The sequence below is a fragment of the Genypterus blacodes genome, unplaced genomic scaffold, assembly GCF_046128005.1.
Source record: "Genypterus blacodes isolate CSIRO-AG114 ecotype Tasmania unplaced genomic scaffold, CSIRO-AGI_Gbla_v1 ptg000032l_1, whole genome shotgun sequence".
Classification (NCBI taxonomy): domain Eukaryota; kingdom Metazoa; phylum Chordata; class Actinopteri; order Ophidiiformes; family Ophidiidae; genus Genypterus; species Genypterus blacodes.
The window spans coordinates 4,096,642-4,113,204 of NW_027466845.1; the positions used below are offsets into that span (position 1 = coordinate 4,096,642).

At 44.9% G+C, this 16,563-nt stretch overlaps 3 protein-coding genes across 4 annotated transcripts; 1 reads left to right on the forward strand and 2 right to left on the reverse strand.

Annotated features, from left to right (window-relative positions):
- Positions 1–294: 294 nt before the first annotated feature.
- On the forward strand, positions 295–3,174 carry LOC142995010 (adenine phosphoribosyltransferase). Its single transcript, XM_076145888.1, has 5 exons — positions 295–1,605; positions 1,693–1,786; positions 2,022–2,168; positions 2,797–2,892; positions 2,979–3,174. The coding sequence occupies exons 1-5, from the start codon at positions 1,483–1,485 to the stop codon at positions 3,122–3,124; spliced, it is 606 nt and encodes a 201-aa protein (XP_076002003.1). The 5' UTR covers positions 295–1,482; the 3' UTR covers positions 3,125–3,174.
- Positions 3,175–3,199: 25 nt separating this feature from the next.
- Positions 3,200–6,661, reverse strand: rab34a (RAB34, member RAS oncogene family a). Of its 2 annotated transcripts, none has more exons than XM_076145886.1 (11): positions 6,449–6,661; positions 5,696–5,801; positions 5,529–5,620; positions 5,367–5,432; positions 5,188–5,289; positions 5,038–5,102; positions 4,876–4,927; positions 4,699–4,780; positions 4,331–4,421; positions 4,137–4,244; positions 3,200–4,040 (listed from the first exon to the last, which is right to left on the reverse strand). In XM_076145886.1, exons 2-11 carry the CDS (start codon positions 5,768–5,770, stop codon positions 3,970–3,972), a joined length of 804 nt encoding a protein of 267 aa, XP_076002001.1. In that variant the 5' UTR covers positions 5,771–5,801; positions 6,449–6,661; the 3' UTR covers positions 3,200–3,969. The 2 variants fall into 2 exon arrangements, with proteins under 2 accessions (XP_076002001.1, XP_076002000.1); XM_076145885.1 differs by having other exon boundaries at positions 5,367–5,435.
- A 1,203-nt stretch (positions 6,662–7,864) lies between these two features.
- tlcd1 (TLC domain containing 1) lies at positions 7,865–14,628 on the reverse strand. The gene is made up of 4 exons (XM_076146015.1): positions 13,946–14,628; positions 11,669–11,751; positions 10,591–10,673; positions 7,865–10,250 (listed from the first exon to the last, which is right to left on the reverse strand). The coding sequence occupies exons 1-4, from the start codon at positions 14,149–14,151 to the stop codon at positions 9,846–9,848; spliced, it is 777 nt and encodes a 258-aa protein (XP_076002130.1). The 5' UTR covers positions 14,152–14,628; the 3' UTR covers positions 7,865–9,845.
- Positions 14,629–16,563: the final 1,935 nt, after the last annotated feature.

Below are 16,563 nucleotides of genomic sequence, written 5' to 3' on the forward strand. Positions count from 1 at the left end.
GGATTGTGAGAAGGCGGAGAGAAATGATGTAAAATCACCCGATTCAACATTCGACCAAATGTTGAGGGAGAGAAAAAAACAATCCGCCCCTCCTCAGTAAACTGCAACTTTGGAGCAGAATGAGGTTAATGATGCTGCTGCTCCAGGAAAGAGCTGCAATCAATCTGCAGCGGACCAACGAGTCAATACACAGGTGATAAGTGATGTATGATACCATGTTGAAGTGACCCAGGCTGGGTGATGCTCCTCTCCTTCACACTGTCCACACACAGGTCAGATGGGTTCAGCCGCAGAACAGCGCCCCCTGGTGCCCCTGAGGCGGTGTCTCACGGGCGCACAGACAGTCTGGTTCTGTGGTCAATGAGCTCCATGCACCAACCTGACCTGCATGATGAGTTGATGATGAATGACATACTGCAACTCCAAAATCAAGGAAGCTGATGTAAATAAGTAGGTATACTAAAATGTGTTGTTGAAGTATAAGTCTACTACATAACAAACACTTATTACCTGATCACCTGATCACCACAGACATCAGGCCCCAAACACTGGTGAGTTAAATTACCCCAACACATTGTCTAAAAAGGTTATAGACCCTGCAAAAGACACAATGTCACCGAGGTCACACAGCTTTGTTGGATCTAAGCAGTCTGGGTGGAAACAATGTGCTGGTGTGTGTGTTCGTTTTTGTTAAGCATGTGAAAATGTGATGTGTCAGTAGGTTCTTATTTAGGCACAGATACAAACCTGTGGGAAAGTGCAGTAAGCGTTGGCTCAGAGTTAAACTCTCAGTCCGGACCGCAGCTTGAATTCCGTTACACGCCGGCTCGTATGAAATGTAAGACGTCACCGTTTATTTAATAAAGTGGAGTAGAGTTTTCACACGGCAGATTAAGTTGCGAGAAATGATAGCAAAGGGTTCTCATGTACGCACTGACCCGCCTGTGATTCACATTAGAAGAAGGCAAAGGTCAGAGGAAGAGCTGAAGGCAGAATAACATGGAGCTGGAGTCACTCGGTTCACTGGAGGAGGATTGACATTTATTTAATCCGAATGACCACAAGGTGTCAGTAAAGTGTAGGTCAGGTTGAGGTCATGCTTTAATAAAAAGTGTACAGTATGTTAGAGCAAAAGATGAACTCCAAGGTGATAAGCAATAACTTTAACTTGTCTAAAATGCATACTTAAGTAATGTATAGATATGACATCAATGTTGTAAGTTTGTTAGTTTGATGACATCACTGTTGTGTTTTTAAGTAGCTTTAGAGTCGGACACTGTGGGTAGCAACAGCGTCTATTGATTTAGCCCAAAAAGTGGTACAATGCAAGTATTATTTATAGTCTACAACTTTAATTTAAGATTATTTTGTAATAGTAGAAGAAGATCCTCCCCCTGGAACCTGATCCAGGATCACTCATTCACAGCCTGCAACCCAGTTTGTCCCGCTGTCAGTGCAGGCGAGTGTTAGTTGTGTGTAAGCATGGGCACGCAGGCTGCTCCCACCGACAGGCAGAAAGGATGGTACCTCTCTCTGATGGCGCCCAACACAAAAGGACCAAAGTTTGCCTGGCTGGACCCCTCCAGACTCTACTGCAACTCCCAGGTATGATGGGCGGGGAAGTCACCTCCATCTGGTTCAATGTTCTCCTGCTCTTTCCTCTCACTCCTCTCTTGTGGTTTGCCAATCCAGGCTCTCGTAGACTGTGTGAACGACCTTCTCAGTCCATTCCGTAACAACACCATTGACCTGGTCGCTGGCATCGACGCCATGGGATTCATTCTGGGTAACAAACATGGTTCTCTCAGGATGGTTTGTCACTAACTTTATTTTAAGAGGCAGTATGCAGCGAATAGGAAACCTAACCCAGTACTAAATTTAGACTGAGAGTGCTAAATGACACAACAGGACCCCCATGTGGAGGAGTGACATGCTGCTGTGCCCTCAAGTTCAGTAAATGATGTAAAGTTAGATCATATAAGTCCATATAAGTTGTTTCTATTTTGTTTTTTTTCCTCAAGGAGTGTCTGTTGCTACCACGCTGGGAAAAGGCTTCCTGGCGATCCGTAAAGCCGGACACCTGTGTGTAGCAACAGAAACCCAACAGTACATCGACTACACAGAACGAGAAAAGACATTGGAAGTAAGGCTGGATGTGCTAAAACCAGGTTAATCTCTATTCTTTCCTTATCTGACATTTTACCCTGAAGGGTCTGAAGTAGCCGAGGGTATGATTGATTTATAAAGTATCATCTTCGTTCATGACCTCCATCTTTGCCTTGTTGAAGTAATAGCACAGGGTCCATTCAAAGGCCCACACACACCTGGTAAGTGAACACCACATAGCTGCAGAATGCTGCAGTTTGCATGGGACAGAGTTCAGATGCAAATGACCATAAGGTTACATTGAATGAAGGGAGAAAAGTGCAAAAACATGATGCATTTTATCCTCAGTATGGTTCTAAATGCAAGGGTTTGTGTATATATGGTGGGACAAGAAAAGCAGGAATACTTGAATTTAGACAAAGATCTTGGCTGGCTTATATTTACTTATCTATTACTTTTAACCATTAGTTAATACCATTAATAAAACCACAATAAATCAATCTAACTATTTAAGACCAAAGTGAATTAACCTACTTTGTATAACTGCAATCTCGCCTTTGCGCCTTTCCTGATTTCCTGTACCACACCGCCATCTGTTGTCGAGCGACGCGCATTACAGCTGAATCAATTCTTGATCACTGAGTGTCTGTCAGGGTTCAGTGTGTCACAGTAACACGTGATTCTCTGCAGGTCTGAGAGTTCTACTAGTGGACCAATGGATCGAGACCGGGGGGACCATGAAGGCCGCCATCCAGCTGGTGGAGAAGCTGGGGGCCACAGTTGTAGGTCAGTGCCGCTTTAGAGACTGAACATACAGTATGTGTCAGCCGGTGTTGTGTTGCCCTGACGACGTGTTCCTGTTCCCCCTGCAGGTGTGGCAGCCGTGGCCATCGAGCACAGCGAGGGAGGGAAGTGGATCAAGGAACACTACAGGTTCTCTCACTGCATCCCGGAGGAGCTGCAGGGCCAAATCAATGAGAGGCATCTGGATTCCTTTAAAGACTTCCGCACCACATGAACCCACCATATAAAACCACAACATATTTTCTACAGGAGAAACAAGTACCATCCCTTATATATGAACCTTTTTAATAATATTTCACTGTGATTTACATTTTATTACAATAACCTGGGGCCTCATTTAGAGAATATTGTGTAAAATCCTGCGCATAATAACCACAAAGATCAACCCATCATGGTTATAAATGAGGCCTCTGCTCTTGAAAATGTTTTTAAATATGTCGATAAACAAAACAAAAAAAGTAAATATCTTTATTTTCATTTATTACATGTAAAAATACAATGAGTAACAATAAATGTAAAATATTAATACAATTTCAGTTTGATGAATAGAAACAATACTCTTCTGAAGAATATAAAGTAAATGAATGAATGTAGGATTGATTTATATCATAAAAACATGTAGCAGGACAAAGAGGGAAAGAATACCTAAAGGAACATGTAAAGGATTAAAAGACCAGAGCAACAAAGTGAGACATTTCATGGCGTATTGGAGTGGAACGTCCGCGGTCGTCCTCTGGCCCGTCGGCAGTACAGCAGCATTTCCCTTTAAACAGATACTTTGGGAGAATGGCCACGGCGTCGCCCCGTAACCTCAGACGAGTTAAAATGAGCGACGCCACAAGAATCCACAGCCCAGGGAGGAAAATTCCTTCTGCTCCAGGAAAAAGTGAATCCAAACAAATGAGGGAGTCGAGTCGAGCGTCCCTCCTCCCGCTGTGACCACACGAGAGGGAGGGAGGGAGAGAGAGAGAGAGAGAGAGAGGCCACAGTCTACCAGCCAGCAGAGGACAGTCCTTGTTTTTAGTCTGTACCTTTGACTTTTAGCGCCCGCCTCCATCCTCACTGACAACAGTTTGGCTGTTTCTTCTTGGATGTGGCTTGCAGGTTACTGGATGAACTGCTGCTAATTCCTGAAGCAAAAGCAACAAGAGTGTGTTTGTGTGTGTATCAAACTCTGCTTACTGCGATGACGCTGTGTAACAATCACAGAGATTTTTGATACTCACTGACGACGTCGCCGATTTGCCTGGGGCCGCTTTTCTCCAGCTCGGCCAGGACGTTGTTCTCAAACGCCAGAGACGCCAAACGGAAGAAAAACTCCCTCACGTTTTCCCCTGAGGCAGAAAGAACAGATCAGAAATGTTTTCTCCTTCATTGCGCACGTTATGCTTGAAACACACACACACTCTCTCTCCCTCACCCGTCAGCGAGGACACAGCCCAATACTCTGCGCTGATCTCCTGAGCCAGGCTGATGGCGTCCTCTTCCATCCGAGCGTACTGAGCGGGAGACTGTGAAGAGTCAAAGCATTCTAATGTAATCAAATAAATACGATTACACACAGAAGTCTCACCCCAGCTGCCACACTCCAGTGAGTAACGTAGTAACATGTGCTCCTCCATTATTTCCCCTCCTCTTGTAAATACTTTGGGCTCTAGTGAGTGAGGAGGAGCAACATTCCTGAGGCTTAAACTGGGAAATGAGCATCAGGTCAAACAATTCCCATCTGGTGAAAGACACACAAAAGTGAGGCGTTCACATGGCGACGGCGGGTCAGAGTCGACGTACGCTGAGGTCTTTCTTTGTGCCCACCAGGAACAGCTGAACAGCGGTGGGGTCGTTCTCTTTCAGGGCGTCTTCCAGCCACTGCCTGTGGACACACACACACACACACTTTAAACTCCTCGAGGATACAAGAACGGTGTCAAAGTGAAAACCTCCAGGTGATGAACACGCAGAACGTACCTGACGTGATCCAGGGAGGCGACGTCATTCAAATCAAACGCGATGACGACAACTGGAAGAGAAGAACGAGTGTACATCACCAACTTTGTGTGTGTGTCTGTGTGAGTGTGTGTGTGTGTGTGGATGAGTTTATGTTTGCTGGCCTGTCTGCACTTCTGTTACCCTGAGCGCCTCTGTAGTACGTGGACGCGATGCACTTGAACCTCTCTTGACCCGCTGTGTCCCACCTGTGAGATGGGGAGAGAGAGAGGATAATGAGTGACAGCTCAGTGTATGGACTGGGATAGGTTACTGTGAACACAATGGACTCACAGCTGCAGGCTGAAGGGGACACCCAGCACCTCGAAGCGCTCCATCTCAAAGTCAACACCGATGGTCGCCTTGTAGTTCTTATCAAAGGCGTCCTTACAAAACCTAAAGAAGATCAAAGTTCATTTCCTCTTAGACTAACTAACTAACATCACGTATGAGGTCATTCTGTCGTTGCTTACCGGTTGATCAGACAGGTTTTGCCCACAGCCAAGTCGCCGACAACGATCACCTTGGAGATTTTAAATCTGCTGAGAAAAATGACAGCATGCGGTTTACATGATGTCACAGGAACAGAGGGTCAGCGAGGCGTTCAGGTGCCACTCGGTCATTCTGAGACTCACCCCACTGTGCCTGTGCGCTGCTGCTGACAGGCAGTCTTCACTTTGTTGTTGAATTCTTTGGCAGTTTGCAAAGCAGCTTCTTTACTGAAACACTAGCAGAGGGGAGGAAGGTTCAGTGAGGCCTTGTATGTATGCATGTGTGTGTGTGTACTGGAGGCTCTGTATACCTGAGGGAGCTGGGCGATGACTCGGTCTCGCCGAACAGGAGGAAGGACGCTCATGGTCGGGATGCGTAGTGACATCACGTTTACCAGAGGGACATGTGGTGGTGTGCTGAGAGACAGAGAGATGGGGGTCAGAGGTCAGGGGTCAGGCTGAGACAGTGTGTGTGTGTGTGGAGTTTGTAGCAGTTCAGCTGTTTCTCCTCATAACCTGCAGAGCCCAGTGAGCCTCATGCTCCTTAGTTATGCTACAGAGAAACGACAACAACATAGAAGGGAGATCAAAGTGAAATGTTTCAGTCCTCTGAGGCTGAAGTCAAGTTTCCCGATTTTATCAGTCAGAATCTGATCAATTCTACGTTGATTCACGTCGCCAGTTGTGGTTATTACTGACTTATTCACTAAAGTTAAAGAGAGAGGGAGAGATCAAACAATACCCTAAGAAAAGGAGAGAAGAGGAAACAGTTTTTAGCTTCATAGTCGTGATCAGAGGCTGTAACCGACTGATCTTCTTCAAGTGTAGATCTGCTTTAATCCTTTTGTTCTTCGGAGACTCTAACTTAATGGTTAGACTTTAAAGAAAACGACAACAAAACATCAGAGCCAAACGGATCGAGTCCCGAGTTAAACTTCAGCTCAGGCGTTTATAAAGTTACACGTTGAGAGTTTAACTTGTGAGCTAAACCTTTAAAACATCACCGTGTTTCTACTTGTTTAAGGCGATGCGGTGACTCACGGAACAAACGTGTGTGACGTTACCTTGACGACGCTGGACGGTCCACTCGACTCTACTCCACTCCGGGTTTTCCCTCCGTGTTATCGAGCAGCAAACACATTCGGCTTCATTGTTTAGTATCAAAAAGTGTGGAAAAGAAAGAAAAGTGTGCGGTGGTGTGCGGGGGAAGGACGAGCCGCGGAAATGAAGCCACACACGCCGACTGAGACCACCGCCGCTACCGCTGACTCACGGGGCTCTGCGGTTGGAGTCGCCCCCTGCTGGAGGAAATGAGGAATGACATGGAGTTATGACTACACAGAATACAACGAATAAAGTACAAATCCGTGACATGAGGACGAATACTAAAGTATACAAAACAAATTAAACCACCGGGCTTATTAATGTTGTCACACCGTTAAAAGTTGGCTCATCGTTTTAGATTTCAAAGTGTTTAGTACAGCGAAATACTGTCTAAATGACGATTATATAACACTGGATAGCTAAAAACTTTACATTTTTATCCCAATTTGCCCCTGTTAACTTATGATGTCTCTTACTAAAACTGTGCAGTTAAAGTAAGTAAAATATAAGATAAACTAATGTAAAATACAAAAATAAGATTAGCTAAAATAGGCACAACTACAGATATACACAAGATATGCAATACATAAAACATGTTTTAAAATGGATCCTTTAATTCCTTAAATCGTTATTCAACGTTCAAGTGATCAACACGATGATGAATAGATCGTATATTGTGAAATTCCGTTCTTCTTTGGCCATCGTGCAAAAGGAAAATATAACGTGACAAATAATACATAAAACACTAGATGGAATCCAAGACATAAGTGAGATGTAATGTAATGTTACAAACAGCTGGTTAGATCAGGATGTGCATGAGGACCAACGGATGGGTGGAATGCTGAATGAATGGATGTCATCAAATAAGATTAGCATGAAGATGTAGTGAGAAGCGTTAACGTGCATCAGTCTTATTATTCATTTACATCTATTCATATACGGACGTTTAATTCAAAGCTGACTTACCTTCTGTCTATGAACAGCGGCAGAAAACCTCCAGAGCATCAGGCGGTTCCTGTTACGTGCGAATATTCTTCCTCCTCCTCCTCCTCCCCTTATTCTTCTTCTTCTTTGGAGCATTTCAGTCTCTCTCCTGTCCTCCAGTTAAATGTGTGAACACTAGAGGACGCCAGAAGCCTTTTAAAATTAGTTGCTGAGCAGTAAACTCAACAAAACAGGACACACAAGAAAATTGTTGTGCCCTCATTAAAACCAAGTATTGCCGGGTTGAAACGTTGCCGGGTTGCTCTTGAGCACGGGACTTCAACTTGAACCTTTGGAGCTGCTCCTCTGGCAACAGTTTTCCCAAGACTGCAGTTCTCAGGTGTGGACATGAGCATCAAAATAACTTTGTAAGCATTCAACAATCCCAAACATATAGAGCCATGTGAGTTTAATCTTTTGTTTTCACGGTGTAGCACTCAACAATCAAAAATACAGGGTTCCTAAACACAGCTTTCACCTCAGTACAGTTTCATACATTATTCTTGTCAAAGGGATACGTCTCAAAAATCTATATTTTGGCAAAAGGCATACATACACAATTCTGTAGGAATACACATTTGTATTAGTACATCATCTTAATCTCTGTTATTCTGAACAGGCACTGTGGTAAAGGCACTCACACACTCAGACACAGCAAAGGTCTGGTTTATGTGCAATGTACTGATCAATACGTTTTCACTGAGCCTGGTTTAGGTTTGATTTATGGCATGAGCAGGAGGTGAATTGTCTAAAGTCTAAAATGCTATGTTTAGTTTTTCTATGGTCGTGTGAAATGTATCAAAAAGGAAAACATTGAAGACATTATTTACAAAGGGTTGTAAATCCATTTTTGACATCATCGGAAACATCATTTAGTAACAATATCTATTTGCGACCCACTTCCAAATAGGAAGTTTGCTATCATTTCAAACCCCTGGAACAAAGCTCCATATGCGGCTTAAGCACATATCAATGAAACATCAGTACTGATTGTGCCGCTGCCTGCTCATCATGAAGCATTCCAGGCTTCACGCTGAGCTGAGTTAGCGTGCGGTTAGACAGCAGTTGGATTCAGCTCAACTTTAGTTCTGCTTGTGACAAACACCAACACATTCTGATAATGCAAAAACTAACACAAGAGCCACAGGAGTCAAGCTGTCCTGCAGTGTGTGTGTCTGCTGAATGTCCGCCAGCGCTGTGTCTGATGTTGTTCTGTACGGTCACAGACCAGCGCCTCTTCAGCCTCATGGTGGCATCATAGAGACATAGCAGGAGGAGATATGGACACAGATATTTCTGCGTTATTATGGATCCCACTGCTTTTCTGCCTCGGCCCACACTTCAAATGCTACGATTGACCGACGAGGAGCAGTGGGATCCATAAGAGCGCTGAAATGACACCATAATGAACATCTAAAGTATGTTACTGCCTCAGAGTTAAGCCCAATAAAATCCCAACAGGGAGAAAAAAGTGGACTAGATTTAATTTTCCTGCATGGAACACTGCAAACTCCCCTTGCAGACATTAATGGCAACATTAACCAGGCAGTTAACAACTATAAGTGGAATTTCCTATTTTAGATCTACATGTGCACGTTGTCATCACAGAGGGGTTTAAATAGAGGAAAGACCTCCGAGTCCTTAAAGGAGCAGAATGAGATTTGGGACCCATGCTTGCTGTCCTGCTGTGATGAGGATTGATACCAGTTTCATTTCTCACCCCCACAGAGAGCCGACCGTGTAATCAGCTGTCTGCAGGTGGGAAGCTGAAGTTAAAGTTCTGGGGAAAAAAGCCCTGAATAGTTTTCCCAAAACATTGTTGTTGGATATTTTGGATAATGCCAGAAGCAGGAGCATTTCTAAGACGTTACACATCTATATTCTACATTTTATATATTTAACTGTTGTCCAGAACTCGCTTGTTGCCTGGGAAACTGTTCTCCCTGATCTTTGTTTTGTTTAACTGCCAGATTTATTCTGAAAGGTTTCTGCTTATGAGAGATGAATTTGGTATGAATCCATTTACAGCTGGTTAGACAGCAGCCTTTTGTGTATTTAGACTATAAAAGATGTAATTAGTGTATTGTGTGAAGGTGAGGAAGTTTGGATGTGGTGCCAAGGTTGAACTCAACTCTATTGCATTTTTCACAAAATCCCCTGAATGCAGCATTTGCATAAGGCTGCACCACATTCCACTAAAAATAGTTTTGGTGTTTGTTCTTTGGCGGTGTCACCTGATGCATCAGGGGAAACGTGTTATGGTGATGAATGGTGTCAGTACTTCTCAAAAAGGTCAAAGGTTGCGAACTCCCACTCTAAATAACAACAAAAGGTGTGTGGGCTCACACTCACAGTCCCCTGAACGGTGCGCGGTCAATTGCTGAGGAACTTTTGAGAGTTGTTGTTATGCGCTCCGTTCTGGTCGGCGCGGTGTTTACTGGAGGGGAAGAAGTCGGCGCGCAGCAGGCGGTAGAAATAAATCAGGATCATAACATTCATCAGCATCATACTGATGAGGAAGTAACCGCCGTGGTCCATCCAGGTGTAGTTGCTGACGATGTACCAGGTGAGGTAGAACTGAGTGCAGAGGCGGAAGGACACGTAGGTGAAGAGGTTGGCGAGCTTGTTGAAGTAGTACAGGGAGGAGGACTGAGCGCTGGCCAGCTTCAGCATCAGCCTCATGTGCAGGGTGACGCTGTTGACCTCAACGAAGAGGGCGACCACGGCGCCGGCCACATACAGCTGAGTGAACAGGCTGTACGTGAAGCACCAGATCACCTGAGGACACACACATAGCTCTCATATCACAAGTTTCTTTTCATTTGAAATAAGTTAATAGCAGACAAACAGGAAAAACACATTCACAGGGCCGGTGTTTGTTTTAGAAAATGATTAAACATCAGACTGCAGATTCAGCTGGAGTTGTGTGTGTCTGCCTGGCAGTGACGCTCGGAGGCACAAAGCACCAAACCAGTCTGTTACTTTCCTATCTCCTTCTCTCTCACGTACACACTTGACATTCCTTCATCTGACCTGTTGCATTTGTTACCATAGTTAATTTGCTGTTCTTCACACACAAACTGTGATATGTTATCTGAATAAAAGCATGTTGCCTTACCAGCACGTGATGGAGTAAGAACTCCCATGATCCTATCGCGTGTCCTGTCAGGATAATATCACCTGCGTCGTGCACAAAATATCCTGAGAAAAGAGAAGAAAGCACAATGATCCCCCTGTCACACGTTTGAGCACTGCAACGTTACTACAGCAACTAATAAGGTTCATGATGGACTTTGATCAAAATGTATTTGAATAGTGCAACGCTGACATTCAATTTGACTGAGTGAACTACAGCAGCATGGCTCCTGTGTGTGTGTGTGTGTGTGTGTGTGTGTGTGTGTGTGTGTGTGTGTGTGTGTGTGTGTGTGTGTGTGTGTGTGTGTGTGTGTGTGTGTGTGTGTGTGTGTGTGTGAGTCCTGGTTCTATGATGCGGCAGTAACCTGGATATCCACTTTATCATAACATTGCATTGATTGCACATTAACTGACAATGTCCCCCCCTCCTCCCCTGTGCTTCTGATAATGTGGCCGCAGGCTCGTGACAGCAGGTTTAAAAGTCTCGCCCTGGTCACTATTTTTGGAAAATGCCAACCAATCTCTGCCTGACGAGCCCCGTGGCTATACGGTGAGTCGTCGGCCTCATTTAGATTGAGGTATTCAAGTGACTAAGAGTCCTTTTGTGCGTTGGAATGGAGGACACAGCCAGGCAGATAACCTGTCGCTGTGTTAGAAAGCACGACCTGTACTATCTGTCACGGCTGGGCTCAGTGGAGCTAATTGCTGTTTGCGGTTGTTAGGGGAGATCTCCACGGATTTGCGTCTTCCTCGTTACACACAGATACACAAGTCCCCTGAGAGGATCGTCTGCGGTGTGTGTGGGGACTCAGTGGTGACGAGTGTTCACCAGTTGTGCAGATCAGGTGAGGTGGGCGGGGCTTTGCTGTGTTCAGACCCACTCCTGCCTGTTGTTGATAGTTGAAATATTTACCGTTGAACATATTTTGTCGACTCCATTTAAACAGCCGGTGATTGTGATTGTCAGTCTCTCCTTGCTACGGTATCAAAACTAGCACTTTGCTTTCTTTAAAAACCCTTTTTAAACATCTACGTTTCATTCCCACGATGCGTTCACTGACCTGTTGAGATGCAGACGAGCAGGTAGGACAGAGACGTGTGGTAAGAGTGGAGGTTTTGCAGCGTCTCCGGCCAAACCACCACACTGGAGAAGGACACATGTTATCGATAGATGGGTCTGTACTGGCCTCACTCAGACATACATGGGCTCACTCCTGGAGAGAAAAGCCTGACTAAGAAACATTAATATCAGCTGTTACGACTTCTTTAACCCCCTGAACCGATGGATGTTCTTGTAGCTGGAGTAACGTTACTTTATCACAATTCCATTTTCTAAGTCCTGCACTAGTATTGCCATATAGGACTCACTTAAACTATGACTATGGCTGCTTAACAAAAGGGCCCAACCTCTTAAATAGCTGATTCTGTGTCCCCTCCCTGTATAAACACACACACACACACATAACTGAATATGTGTCAATAAATAACCCGGCGTCTGTATGTACGTCAGCGTAAAGCAGAAGTCCAGTTTACACGCCGGCTTGTGATTACAGAACCGTCGTGGTGAAGAAAAAGGAAAGGTGACTTGCTTCACACTTTTTTATGTGTAAACATGGGCGTGTACCAGGAGCGTAAGTAAAGTGAGAGAGTTTAGAGCTGGAGAGATGCACAGATTTATGTTTGAGAACAACAGAAATTTGACAACAGACTGTAGAGTGTGTGTAGCTTTCACATGAACACACCGGCATGAGTAAATAATAAGAAGTAGCCAAAGTAAACAAACAAAAGTAGAGAAAGTTTGAGCTAGAATGTTGGTCATGTATACTTAAAGTGAAACCAATGTTGTGTGTGTGATGAGCCAATCTGGGCTCATGCAGGATCTGATTGTGTAGTTGTAGCCCACGCACCAAACTTGCTGGTCTCCACCCTTCAGAATGACTCATCATCACACTTTCACAACTGCCCGGCAGGTTTATCCGGTTTGTATCTCCATAGGTTTGTGCTTGTAGCAAACCCAGCCCACCTTCTGAATGCAGAGTGGAGATTATTTAACTCTTCAAACCACTGAATCGCAAACAAAGACGACTAACAATCAATCTGATGAGTGCGGCGCATACGGTAGTATTTCCCTCCCTGCTTAAAAATGCCATTGTCCCCCGCGTCCCTCGGCCTGTCAGTGCATGCCCTTCTCCCTCTGCCCCTCCTCCTCCTCTTCCTCCTACGCTGCCTGGCCTGGCTGCCACAGACTGTCACTGCTCCACAACCCCCTACACATAACATCATGTGGATCCACACACACACACACACACACACACACACACACACACACACACACACACACACACACACACACACACACACACACACACACACACACACACACACACACACACACACACACACACACACACACACACACTGAATGAACAATGGTGTCTCAGGGATGCAAGATCGTCACAGCCAAAGCTACTGAGCGGACACAAACAAATCTGAGCAGCGATCGATCTGTGAGAGTAAACAGGGTCTGATTCAAGTACAACAAGTATGAGCACGACTGAGAGTGTGACTCATCATTTAGGTCATTATTTAGATAACAGTGACAAATGTATTCCGGTAACAGCTTTGCAACGCTGAGCTTTTACAGTTTTTATGCTTCATATCAGCGTAAATTAAGCATTTTAACAGTTGTTCAGACAGAATAATAGATCTGGATGTGTCACCATGTGCTCTGGGGGCTCAGGGTCAATCTAATCAAATCAAATCAAACCAGATCAGATGTATTTCTATAGACCAATATCACAAACAATGTCTCAAAGGGCCCACAACAGCAGAGAGATCCTGACCCAGCCCACAGCTCTGGAGGAAGACGAGGAAAAGCTCCCACAAAAAGCTCCCAGAGGTGCAATAGAGCCCACAGAATGATCATGACATTAGCTTCAGTCCAAACCCCTGACCTGAGAGCAGATCAGTTAATCATTGCAACATAGAATTTGACTGAGGAAACTTGATTCAACGCTGAATAGTTCTGTAAACACCAAAATGCTAATCAGCACAAATGAAAGTATCAAAGTCTTCAGTCAGGGTTGATTCCATCCACACAACTTAACCCACAACTACACTGCAGACAGACACACTGAGCATGAGGGGAATGATGATGCAATGACTGAATGATGATTGTCACAAACTGGTGTTGTCGCCCATGCTGCATGGTGGTGCTATGCTAGACAGACATGTGCTGGCTTCAGCTGGTTCAGGGGTTAACTCAAGACTTTATGTTCTATCTCTATAACATTTGTGCCACTTGTTGAACTCCCATGCATGTGTGTGTGTAGACTCACCAGGTCACAGCCCAGGTCCCGGTCAGTATGGAGTGAACCATGGAGACGGAGAGGTTCCTCCACTTCCAGGTTCGGAAGGCGTCCACCTCCACCGCCTTGGGCAGAGGCAGGGTCCGCAGCAGCCGGTGCACCACCCTGAAGAAGAGGGCAAACACCAGGATCGAGGGGCCTGGGTGGCTCCGCAGCACAGGAAGCAGGGCCTCCATCCTCTCCTCCCAACCCCCTCTTTCTCTCTCTCTCTTTCTCAGGGGCGCCTTTTCTCTGGATCCCCCACTCTTCCTCTGCTCTGCGGGCTCCTACCGCCGGCTCTCCGTGTCTCCTTGTTGCGCTCTGTTGATAGATGGGTGAAGTTCAGTGTGTGTGTGATGGGTGTGTTCTCCTCAAAGCAGAGCAGAGCAGGACAGGGGTCTGCGGATAGAGGCGCTGCTCTAGGGGGGGGATCCTCTCCCCTGCTTTAAATGTTTGTTTGTCTTCTTCTTCTTCTTCTTCTCCTGATCTCCCTTCTGCTCCTTTTGTCCTCAGCGTTGTAACTTCCTTTCAGAGGTTCGCTTGGAGGGAATCCCCGTCGCGGCTTAGTCCGGCGCGGCGGTGTTTGTGTGTCTGCTCCCTCCGTGTGCCAGCAGCGTCGTTGCGCGCAGCTTCGTGTGTGTATGTGTGTGTGTGTGTGTGTGTGTGCCCGCCCGTGTGTGAGCGCACACTGGGGCGGGAGAAGTGGAGGGGCGGCCGGGTGGGCGGTGGCCTGGAGACGCCTGATCCTCACAAGTCTCCACACACACACACACGCAGAACCAGGAGGGGCAGAGCGAGATGATCGTCTTACACAGCAAAACACATTTGACTTGCTTTTGTTCGTTTCACTGCACAATTATAACTTAAGACCTTTAGGAAGCGGTAACAAAATGTGTGGACGATGTCGGTGAAGTTAGGAAAGAGCTCAAAGAGAGAGAAGTTACTTGCAGAACGTGTTATGCAACTCTTTAAACTAGTTCTACTTGTCCAAGTCACCTTGATCTGTAAACAGAGGCGAGATAGAGGTTAGAAAAGTTGTATAGTTAAAAGCAAACTTCATAAAATGACTCCTAAGGTTCCCGGTTGTGAGCTGTAGGGCTAAATAATACTGAAGTAATTGAAAATACTTGAATAAATATATTGAAAGCAATCTCATAAATTATAAGACGTTTAAGTTGTTGTTATTATCTCTTAATCCATAGTTTGTAACTTCTTAAAATACCTTTTTTGTAGAAATAGCTGAAATCCTCTTATCCTGATACAATTTCATAGATTTAGTGCTCTAGTGAAATTATTATGTCTCTATAGCGCCTCCTACTGTTGGAATCGGAATAAGTGGAAACTTTTGGCCATAACGAGTACCAATAGATACCACTAGGGGGCTCACTTAATCGTCAATCATTCGTCATCATAGATAGAATAGAATAGAATAGCTTTTATTGTCATTGTATAAGATAATACAATGAAATGCATTTGTGCTGTGCGTGAATCTTTGAACAGTAATAAATAACAACAATAAACTATAAATAAACAACTATAAATAAATCATAAATAACAATAAATAGACAACACACAGTTCCATTCATACATTTGAAACATGAGTAGTCCCACAGCTCAAGATGACTCATATGACATGTCTCGACATCACGACATCACATGACATCACATGACGTCACATATGACATCATGACGTCACAACATCACACCCCAAATGACATCACATGTTCCTTGCCCCATATGGCATTACATGACATCATAGCTGAAGATGCCCAAAATGTCCCAATGTGTCCCAATGTGTCCCAATGTGTCCCAATATTGTAATTGACTTTTGGGGTACTTATTTGTCTTACATCATTTCTCGTTAGTTTCTCTACAAATCCACTCCACAATCTTACAGACTGCTGCTTTAATGCATAACAAAGGAAATAAGAGTGTTCATGTTGATTCACCTTCCTGAGTATTCTGATGGATTTAGTTTTGCTTCGTAGGTTGTATTGTATCGTGGGGTTGTATTGGATTGCAGTGCGTTGGTTTTGTTGGTTGTGGTCACAAATTCAGACCTGGTGCAGGAGAGCAGATTCAAGAAAAGCAGAGCAGATAGTTTCCACACATGGATCACAGCTGGGGCTCGATCAATTCAGGTCAAAGTGTTGGCTGTTGGGAGAATAAAGTTTATTGGAGCTGCAACCCAACAACCCCAGACACCCAAACCAGTAATTGGATCTCCAGTTTCCTAGTCTAGTCCTATTTGTGGAACACCTTAGTGTGTAAATATATATATGAATGCCAGCATAAGAGTGCATATCTTTGTTGTGTTGAGAACATAACAGCATAGATCCTGTACGTCAAACAGACAGAAGCCCCCACCCTCCTTTCCTGGTCGCCTATAAGTCTTTCCATAAACACAGGATAGCTCCGGGCCCCCACAGCTGGCCTCCTTCCCTGCAGCTCAGCGGGGGAAAGGAAGTGAGGGGGGGTCTCAACTCATCAACACACAGCTCAGGCCACACACACACACACACACACACACACACACACACACACACACACACACACACACACACACACACACACACACACACACACACACACACACACACACACACACA